This window comes from Octopus bimaculoides, chromosome 2 (genome assembly GCF_046866305.1).
Source record: "Octopus bimaculoides isolate indiv1 chromosome 2, ASM4686630v1, whole genome shotgun sequence".
Taxonomy (NCBI): domain Eukaryota; kingdom Metazoa; phylum Mollusca; class Cephalopoda; order Octopoda; family Octopodidae; genus Octopus; species Octopus bimaculoides.
Window position 1 is genome coordinate 138,770,821 of NC_142929.1, and position 11,332 is coordinate 138,782,152.

The 11,332-nt window shown below is 35.7% G+C and overlaps 1 protein-coding gene across 8 annotated transcripts in view; it reads left to right on the plus strand.

The window, feature by feature from the left end:
- LOC106869469 (endophilin-B1) overlaps positions 1-11,332 on the plus strand; it is a 169,922-nt gene that overhangs the window by 57,632 nt on the left and 100,958 nt on the right. For all 8 annotated transcript variants that reach the window (XM_089347792.1, XM_089347794.1, XM_089347793.1 and 5 more), the window contains exon 3: positions 3,654-3,782. In XM_089347792.1, the coding sequence (XP_089203918.1) occupies positions 3,654-3,782 (129 nt within the window). The remainder of the gene's footprint in view (positions 1-3,653; positions 3,783-11,332) is intronic.

An 11,332-nucleotide genomic window follows, 5' to 3' on the forward strand; every position in this document is an offset into this window, starting at 1 on the left:
TGATGTGTTATATAACAGTCTAATTTTATCTTTTTCTTGTTTGATGCATCATCCTTAATGGCAGAAATGTTTACATTATTCAGCAGCCTTACTCATCACACTAGTGTACAAACTGCTTCTCTCTAATCTGGAAGCGCCCTGCATAGTGTAGCAGAATTATCATGACATACGAATAACAAACAACCCATTTAATCTGTTGTTAAATACATGATAACAGTAGTTATAACAATTACACAGTTTTCAAGAAATGAACTTAACATGGGTTATGATGGGAGAAATTAAACTTTCCTTTACTCAGCATGGTTTCAATCAAATTTTCTTGCAGAGACTGAAACAACCAACCAGTATTTAGATTTTACCTAAGAAAGCTTTCTATGTAAACCGGTTATTTTGAATAGGGTGAGGGGGTCCAGCCTTCTATAATCTTCAACAGTGGAAAGGCATTTATCAGAAACATTCTCTGTAACTTGAGACATGAAATTCCTATAAAATAATCAAGCTGCTAAAAAAACGAAACAAAACAAAAATGTGTAAATAGGTGTCCTGAAGAATTGTGAACAGAAAACTGTTGATATCATGACAGGTGTTTAAGAGAGGTGTTTGCTATGAGCATTTTTGTCTGCAGAGGATACTGGTATGACAAAGATCTTCATCAACAAAAATAAAAAGTAATTGAATCCAATGTAGTTAAGTTTATAATCTGGAATATGCAGATTATTGACAAGCAGAAGACTCATCTGATTTTATCACAGTCTGATTCTGGACTTCAGTAAAAATAGGACAAACACAATAAAAACTGCTGTTCTCATCAAACTGAAAAATTCTATCAGAAAGGTTAGCAGTTTTTCTTCTGACTTGATGCTCTGAGTTCAAATTCCACCAGGGTCAACTTTGTTTTGCATCCTTTTGGGGTTGATAAAATAAGTACCAATTGAGCAGTGGGGTTGATGTAACCAACTTGTGCCCTTCCCCACAATTGCTGGCCTTGTGCTAAAATTTGAAGCCAATATTTTTTTTCAACTTCAGAATATCTAGATCTCTAAGTTACTAAATTATTAACATGAGTATATCATATCACTGTTATATAGTACAGTCATGGAAGAGATGCAATTAATATTTTTTCTCTTCTTTTTTCCCCTGTTCTTTTCTGCCTTGCAAGTTGCTTGGCAACTTCACTAGTATCAATAACATGAAGAAAACATTAGGTGCACACTCTGAAATAGTTGGTGTTAGGCAAGGTACTTAGCTGTAGAAGCCATGCCAAAGTTGATGCTGGCAATCAGTACAATGTTGCAGCATGCTGCATCCTGTCAAATCATCCTAACCTTGCCAGCATGGAAAATGGGTTTTAAATGATGACGATGAAGTCTGTTGGTTAGAGACCATTAGGGACAAAGATCTCCAACAAAAGATCCAAGTGTTCCATGATAAAGGAAGATCCTAACTTTTGCTCTGTTATACCAGCATCTGATATTGCTAGAAGGGCGTTGTTAAGTGGAATGCAAGAAATGCATAAAAGAGATCTAATTAAAAGTGAGAGTTTACTTAGCAACAGCTGGAGAGTCATACATTACCACAGGCACTGGACTATTGGTGTTAATGGCTTAAATTACAGCAAAAGCAATAATCAAAATAAAAATGCAAGATCGTTTATCCTTTGGCTTGCTAAAAAAAAAAGAAAAGACCCTCTACAGAACTTCTAGATAACTAAAATTTCTTTAATTTCAGTTATTGAAGTGGAATTATAATGAGCAATTAAAATTCTGAATTATGAGCTAATAATTTCATTGATAGTGCTGCCTGACTGGCTCCCATGCTGGTGGCATGTAAAAAGCACCATTCAAGCGTGGTCGATGCCAGTACCGCCTGACTGGCCCTCATGCTGGTGGCACGTAAAAAGCATCCACTACACTCTCAGAGTGGTTGGCATTAGGAAGGGCATACAGCTGTAGAAACTCTGCCAGATCAGATTGGAGCCTGGTGCAGCGTTCTGGCTTGCCAGCCCTCAGTCAAACTGTCCAACACATGCCAGCATGGAAAGCAGACGTTAAACGATGAAGATGATGATTATCATGTCAGACTGAACTTATGAATTTGATAGCAAGTAGTTTAGAAACTGAGAAAATATTTCATTCTATGATGACGTTTCACATAATTTATTTATGAAATATTACTATAAACACTTCCTATCTGAAGCCAGATAATTTTCTGTTTAGATTCTTTTGATACCTGCTCTGTAAGATTTATCGTTTGCATAAATAGTATTCACTGCATTGGGATTATGTTGGATACATACCCTAACGAAGATTTGTAATGACAGAATTAACGCGTTAGTTACACTGGAAATTCCTGTTATGTTTTTCAGTAAAATTAATCTTGTTATTATATTAATTAAGCATTGCCTATTAATTACTTCCAGTTTCTATAGTTGTGCATTAATACACCAGTTAATTATACCATTGTTGGCTGTTTGATATAGTCAACAAGCTTGTGTGTACACTTCATTTAACAATGCACATTAAAATCAAATTATATTAAATTAAGTTAAAATCTTCTTTCATAATACTATGTGTATGGTTTACATTCTGAAGCTGTTATTTTAGACCTCTTTTTTTATCCAGGTCTACAACCAACTAATAATTTTGTAGATTTTCGTGTTAAAAGAATGCCTTTTAGAATATTGGAGATATCTGATGAAATCTTGCAAAGTCTCTACTAGATAACTTTGTCAAAATCACAGCTTTATGTTAATTTCTATGAATTATACAGCAGATATGCAAGAAATATTTTGAGTTGAATATTTAAGAGATAACACATTTAAATTTCAAAAATTTATGATCTGACTTAAGTCATAAAAGAGAACATTTTGAAATGGTTTTAAAGCTCATTAACAGATATCATTAACCCTCTCGTTACCAAACCGGCTGAAACTGGCTCTGACTCTGAGTACTGATGTCTTATTTTCATAAGTTCTGAATTAAAATCTTCCAAACTTTAGTCACAATTTATATTCCTAACACTAGCTTAATGATAACTAAGTTATTTTACTAAATTCCTTATTATATTTAAAGTAATTGAAAGGAACACAAAGCATCTCAAAATAAATACAGTAACGTAAAGGTTAAAGAGTGGACATTAACCCTTTCATTACCAACCCGGCTGAAACCAACTCTATAGTACAAATGTCAAATGAGCATCTCAAAATAAATGCAGTAATGAAAGGTTTAAAAAAAGAATCTCATTTACCTAATTTGTGACTTCATAGTTAGAATATTTGGCTCACAATCACAGTCATGAATTCAATTCCTGGCAGCGCTTTTTGTCCTTGAGCAAGACACTTTATTTCACATTGCTCCAGTCCACTCAGCTGGCAAAAATAAATAGTACCTGTACTTGAAAGGATCAGGCTTGTCACATTCTGTGTCCTACTGAATCTCTTTGAGAACTATTAAGGTTACACACATCTGTGGAGTGCTTGGTCACTTGAATGTTTAATCTCATGAGCAGACTGTTTCATTGATCAGATCAACTAGAACACTTGCCATCATAACCAACAGAGTGCCAGTTATTTAGATGTGTTTTATATATATATATATATATATATACATTCTTGTCAGAAAACTAAACATTTTTACTTCCTTTTTTCTCTCCAGATATCCGTATGGAAGACTTTTTGTATGAGAAAGTTGATAAAAAGAAGAGAGACAGGTATACAAATGCTGAACAGTTGGGTCAAGTAATGATCGACTCTGGGAACGACTATGGTCCAGGAACTGCTTATGGTAAATTTAACTTCTAATTTTTTTTTTTTTTTTTTTTGCATTTGAAACTGATTTTTGTTCTTTCTCCAGGTAATTCTTTTGTTCCTCAGAGACCTCAAAAAAAAAAAGAAAGGAGAAAAATAAGAAAAACAAGCATAAGTACAACCCTTTCTAAACATATAAGTTACAATCCATTTTGATATTATCATGAGATAATAATATAGATTATTCATGTATCTCATATTATGGCTTCAGTGAGTTGACAGAATCATTAGAACATTCTGCCAAGGTTAACTTTGCTTTTCATCCCTTCAGGGTTGATAAAATAGAGTATGAGTCAAATATTGAGATAACCAATGGTATTGAGTAACCCCTTCTCCTCAAAACTGTTATCCATATGCCTAAATCAGAAACCCTATTACAGCTTCCAGTTCAAATCTCATGTTATCATCCTCATCAACCCTTGGACTTTATGGCCTTGAGCCCTAAAACTTTATGGCCTCAAGCCCTAGAACTTACAGGGCCAGATGCTCAATTTCCATGGTGTATAAGTGACTGATAACTCAACATTCCCCTTGAATGGGACACCAGTCCCTCAAAGGGTTATTCATTTGTAACCGAGTTGACTGAAACAATGTGAAATGAAGTGTTTTGCTCAAGATCACAATGTACCAGCCATTCTGGGAATTGAAATCACAGTCTTGCAATCATGAGTGCAACACCCTAACAACTAACCCACTGATTAACTAGGGGCCACTTAAAAAGTCACTCGACTGGTTTTCTATAGACCTCTTTAAGCATGAAATCTAAAACTTTGACAGGAGAAAATATGAGTCCTGGTATTTCTGATCGGCCTATTATCATAAGAGATGTAAATTAAAGTGTAATAATATTATATTGTATGCTCTGTTGTTATATTATGCAGAAATAAAAATGCATGCTAAATTAACTGTCAATCAGTTGCAGTGCAGTGTGTTTCGTCGTCTTGAAGTGAGAGTAACATCAACATTTGTCTAGTTGCTTGGTTTATTTATAAATACTTCATACATATCTATCAAAATATTCCACTGGTTATCGTTAAGTAAATCCAAATTGTGAGCCTATAAAATGGAGCAAGTCATCATCATCATCATCATCATTTAATGTCCGTTCTCCATGCTGGCATGGGTTTGACAGTTTGATTGGGCTGGCATGCTGGAAGGCTGAACCAGACTCCAGTCTGATTTGGCATGTTTTTCTATGGCTGGATACCCTTCTTAATGCCAGCCACTCTGAGAGTATAATGAGTGCTTTTACATGCCACTGGCACAGGTGCCATTTGCTTGACATCGGGGTGCGTTTGCGTGCCATCGGTATCTGCCACCACTGCGATTTTGCTTGACTTGATGGATCTTCTTCCCAAGCACAACATAATGCCAAAGGTCTTGATCATTGCCACTGTGAGGCCCAACACTCGAAAGGAACTCAGCCACTTTGCCTCTGTAAGGCCCAATGTTCAAAAGGAACTCAGCCACTTTGCCTCTGTCAGGCCCAAAGATCTTTTCTTTGAACATTGGGCCTGATGGAGGCACTCATCCACTTTGTCTCCGTCAGGTCCAATGTTCGAAGGGAACTCATCCACTTTGCCTCTGTCAGGCCCAACGCTCGAGGAGAACTCATCCACTTTGGCTCTGTCAGGCCCAAACCTGATTTCCCAGTAAGCCAAGTCTAATAAGTTTATACGAGTTAGAGTTGTTTCATTTCTCTTAGGCTGATACTAATTCCACTCCATTACTCTCCATGAAATTTCTGGTTGTGCAGTAAGCCCCAATCTGGCACCAATAGAACTGGTGGAGGGTTTACAGATAACTGAATTTTCCACATATCTGATCACTCATTGAATAACCAAAGCACATTACAAAACTCATAAAAACTCTATATAGGCATCAGCATTATCATTTGTATTTCAAATAATGTAAAAATGAGAGAAATATTAAATAAAAGCATAATTTAAATAGAGATTGATCTAATCCTTTCTACTATAGGCACAAGTCCTGAAATTTTGGGGGACCGCTCAGATGGTGCTGTTAGCACTCTACTGGCACGGGTGCCGGTCATTGAATTTGATTCAGTTTCGATCTCACTTGCCCCAACAGGTCTTCACAAGCTGAGTTTAGTGTCCAATGAAGGAAGGTTGGCATGGGTGTCAGTTGTCAAATTTGGTTCAATTTTCGATTTCGCTTGCTTCACCAGGTCTTCACAAGCAGGATTTTGTGTCCAAAGAAGGAAAGGTATGCATAAGTGGGCTGGCTACACCCTTGGTAAAGGCCACGGGTTATGGTCTCACTTGTCTTGCCGGGTCTTCTCACGCACAGCATATTTCCAAAGGTATATATATATACCTGGAACTCAATATAAATATGCTTCAGAATGAATCATCAGTCGAATACAGAGCAGTAATAAGAGATTAGGATGGGCAAAGTAAAAAACAATTAATAAACTTGTAATAATTAATAAACTTCATTAGCTTACTACTGTTTCTGCTATAAGGTGGAATACACTCATAACATAATTCTTTATTATTTTGTCATCCTAATTTGTATATATATATATATATATATATATAGATAGATAGATAGATAGATAGATGGCTAGATAGACAGACCAATAGGTAGACTGATAGATTGATCAGAGCATTATTGTAGATAGCAACTACAAGGTTGCTTAAAAGAAAGAGACAGGAGAATTCCTTTGGACTATAACCCTGACCGGTCTAAAGGTTTCAATATCTGTTTATGAATATTGACATTTCAATTACAAATTAAGCACCTGGTTAAAATTACTAAAAGATGTTGTATGTTTCCTAATACTTTAACTCAAATAAATTGGATTTAGGGAATTTAAATAGGAAATATAAAAATATTGATGGTTCAGATATTTCATTTCTCCATGTTGGTTACTGGACTATTATTTTTTCTTGATAAATATAGCTTTTTATTTAGTTTAGGTTGAAAACCATCTAATAATGTTTTATGACATTACAAATTTGCATTATGCAGTTATTATAAACATTATAATGCTTAATGTCTAATACCATATTCAATGAAATAAAATTATTATTGATAATGTTATTCCGTTGTCATTGATGTAAATATCTCGTGTTTGCATGCACATTCACGGATGTACTTTTTTTTTTTTTTTTTTGTATACATGCATGTATTAAATCTGTATGTTTACATGTATAGTTCATCAAATGCACGTACGTATGTAGTCAATGAGAAGGTGTTTAATAATGCTGCTAATGTAGTTTGAAAGTGTCATGTGAGCATTTCTAAATCTGAAGAGAAAGAGGATTAAATGTTATTCCCAGGCACTGAAGAAGTGAGTTAGTATGAATGAGTTTCATTGGACCTGGTAGTCTCTGCCTAATGGTTGTATGGAAATTTATCCAATTAGTGCCACCTTACTGTAAGGTTAACCATTAACACAGTGTAAGGTGTGACAATTTATTATTATTATTCAGTAGTCTTATTTTTATCACGTGCTTTCACTGCTCTACCAAGCGCAGTTGTGTGTGCCTTGGGTATGTGCTGTGGTTTGCTGTGATGCTCTTATGGTTACTGTATTGAAAGTGTTTTGTGTAGGATGTGTGCAGTGCCCAGTAGTGCAATTTTCTGTATGTTATATATATTTATAAGTCCTGGTGTTTTTGTTATGTATTTGTCTGAATATTTTTTTATTATACCTAAGGCACCTACTATGATAGGAATTGTTTCTGTTTTTAGATTCCACATTCGAGTTCCCTCTATTTCCAGGTCTTTGTATTTTGAAAGTTTCTCCATTTCTTTTAGGGAAACGTTGTCATCTGCTGGTATTGATACATCAATTAGAAAGCATTTTTTTCTTCATGATCTTTGACAACTATATCTGTTCTATTTGCCTTAATTTCTCTATCTGTGTGTATTGGCATATCCCAGAGTATGGTTGCTTTCTCGTTTTCTGTGACCTTTTCTGGCGTGTTTATACCATCTTTTTTCTGTTGTTATTTCATAGTGTTGGCATAGCTTCCAGTGTATATAGGTCCCAGCTCTGTCGTGTCTGTGAATATATTCCTTCTTAGCCAGGACTGGGCAGCCAGAAATATGATTTATTGTTTCTTGTCCATCTCCACATATTCTACAGTTACTTGTTATGTTTCTTTTCATTACATGTTTTGATAATTTCTGGTGGGTGGGGGCTTTGATCTTGTGCTGCAATTAAAAATCCTTTGGTCTCTGCTTTGAGTCCTGAGTTTCTCAACCATTCTTGGGATTTTGCTTTGTCTATTTCTTTTCTGTTTAGTTTAATCCAGTATTATTATTATTATTATTATTCACTAGTCTTATTTATTTTTATTGCATACTTCATTAACCCTACATGCCTTTGGTATGTGCAGCATTTTGTGTTGGTTTTATTATTTGTATTGTATTGAAAGAGCTCTATGCAATAGGTGGGCGTATTTACGTTCTGGGGTTTTGGTTACATAATCATCAGCTTGCTTCTGTTTTCAGGCTTCATGTGTAGGTTACTGCTATTTCTATATCTATATGTTCAAAAAATTTTTACTGGTTGGGACTGATATGTTGATTAAGAGTCCTATCATTCTCTGTTGGTCCTTGATAACAATATCTAGCCAGTTAACCATGACCTCCTTGTCTGTGTATCTTGGCATAACCCTGAGTATAAGGAGCAGTAATATATCCAGGTCATTTAAATTTACACTACCCCACCTCTACAGGTATTTATTATTGTGTCAATGATACAAATCTTACTGTCATTAGGCTGATGGAATGTGATGCGAGGCAGAATCAGAAGAGCATCAGACCAAATTTCTAATGCATTTTAGTTATATTTCTTTATAATGTGAATGCAAATTCTTCTGATGCTGTCTTTCACTTTCATCTTTTTAACGGTTAATTATAATTATAGCTACTTATACCGTCTCAAATTTTCTCTTCTGTATCATTGTTAAATATCTATGAAGGCTGTGAAGCTGCAGGAATCATGAGACACGTCTATATACCTTATGATATTTGGTAAGGCCCTTCTAAATTCTGGGTTCGAATTCCTGCATTATTACTCTTTTACTCTTTTACTTGTTTCAGTCATTTGACTGCAGCCATGCTGGAGCACCACCTTTAGTCGAGCAAATTGACCCCGGGACTTATTCTTTGTAATCCTAGTACTTATTCTATCAGTATCTGTGACGGGGACATAAACACACCAGCATCGGTTGTCAAGCAATGCTAGGGGGACAAACACACACACACACACACATATATATATATACATATGTACGACAGGCTTCTTTCAGTTTCCGTCTACCAAATCCACTCACAAGGCTTTGGTCGGTCTGAGGCTATGGTAGAAGACACTTGCCCAAGATGCCACACAGTGGGACTGAACCTGGAACCATGTGGTTGGTAAGCAAGCTACTTACCACACAGCCACTCCTGCGCCTATTGGTAAAATAAATATCACTCATCTTCTGTGATAAATTCATGTAGTTATATTGGGCTGCAAGTCAGTGTGAGAATCTTTTTTTCATCTACTGTAGAAATTTCTAGATGAATACTGAAGCACATGCACTCCATTCCGTGTTAGGATGGAGAAGGATGGGAAAAAATGGAATTGAATCTTGAAGGTGGTGAGCAGTGCAAAGCTGACTCAAGATAAACAGAAAGAGAAATAACTGTGAAAGACTGTTGAAAGAGTTGAGAGAAGTTGCAGGTTTTCACTGCACACGTGTGAAGTGGAATAGGCAAGTGCAGTGGTTGCTGGAGGTTGCCAAAATTAGCTGATTGACATGTTTTATGGTAACTATAAAAATAATAAGAAAAAAATATTATTAGCATATGAAATAAATAACAAGCAAAAGAGAAAATATCCCTTATCTTTATGTTGTCACTAGAAATTGGAATGCTGTCATTGAAGCATCATAAAAAAAAAGAAAATGATTAAAAAAATAAACCCTATGCTGTATGGCAAAAAAAGAGTTGTGTTGTAAAGTTAGGTTGTATGTAATAAACATTGGGTTTTCAGAAAAGCTGCTACATAAATATATATGTTAGCTAGAAAAGAAAATATTACATTTCATCTTTGTCTTTATAGCATGTTGTTTATTTTATATTCATCATCATCATCATCATCATCATCATCATCATCATTTAGCATCTGTTGTCCATGCTGACATGGGTTGGAGGGTTTGACCAGGGATGGTGAACTGGAAGGTTGCACCAGACCCCATTCTGTTTTGGCATGGTTTCTACAGCTGGATGCCCTTCCTAATGCCAACTACTCTGAGAGTGGAATGGGTTGCTTAGTAATATTAATTGCTTTCTGTAACATAGGAGCAACAATATATCATCATAATCATTATTATCATCATCATCATTGTTGTTTTAATGGTACCTTTTCATGATTGCTTGGGCAAGCAGAATTTATTGAGAAAGAATGTCTAAAACTGGATGCTCTTCCAGTTGCCAACCCTTACATGTTTCTAAGTAAAGTAATATTTCCCCTTGGCCAATCATGTTTCCATGGAAAGTTTGAAATAGAAGGCAGCTTTTATGACTGTGACACCCTTCTACAGCTATTGCATGATGTCATGACAAAGACACACATGTACGCACACACTGAGAGATTGAGCATCTTTCACTTTCTGTCTACCAGATTTACTCACAAGGCTTTTTGCTATTAAATTCATCTTCAGAAATAACAACTTCAGATTTCTGCTTTAAATAAATAAAGGGTCCTACTTCAAATCCAGGAATATAACCTCTAATATTGATTGAACAACGGAAAAAGAAAAAAAGAAAATCAAAGAAAAAGTTCAAAATGCAATTCTTTTACTTGTTTCAGTCATTTGACTGCGGCCATGCTGAAGCACCGCCTTTAGTCGAGCAAATTGACCCCAGAACTTATTCTTTGTAAGACTAGTACTTATTCTATCAGTCTCTTTTGCTGAACCGTAACGATGTAAACACACCAGCATTACTTGTCAAGCAATGTTGGGGGGGGGTACGCACACACGCACACATATACGATGGGCTTCTTTCAGTTTCTGTCTACTAAATCCACTCACAAACAAGGCTTTGGTCGGCCCGAGGCTGTAGTAGAAGACACTTGCCCAAGGTGCCACGCAGTGGGACTGAACCCGGAACCTTGTGGTTGGTAAGCAAGCTACTTACAGCACAGCTACTCCTGCACCTATTATGAATATTTTAAATAAAAATATTCTCTCTTAAAAGTCTAAAAGATTGCATCATTACTTGTTTTTGTTTCATCAATCTTCAAAAAGTGTAAAGCAAAGCAGACCCTAATGGGCTTTGAACTCACGGCCATAAGACACTGAACTAGATAGGCAGTAAAGCATCCACTTAGGTATCTATTTATTTAATTTAATATTTTTTTTTTTTTAGATGTTTTCGCATTTTTTCTTGTCGGTCATTATTGAACAGATATAAAAGACAACTTGACAGTACCTAGCAAACTAAACTGTTCCCAGCATTTAGTTGAGTCTTTTGTCCTGGCTTCAAATTTATCAGTGCCAG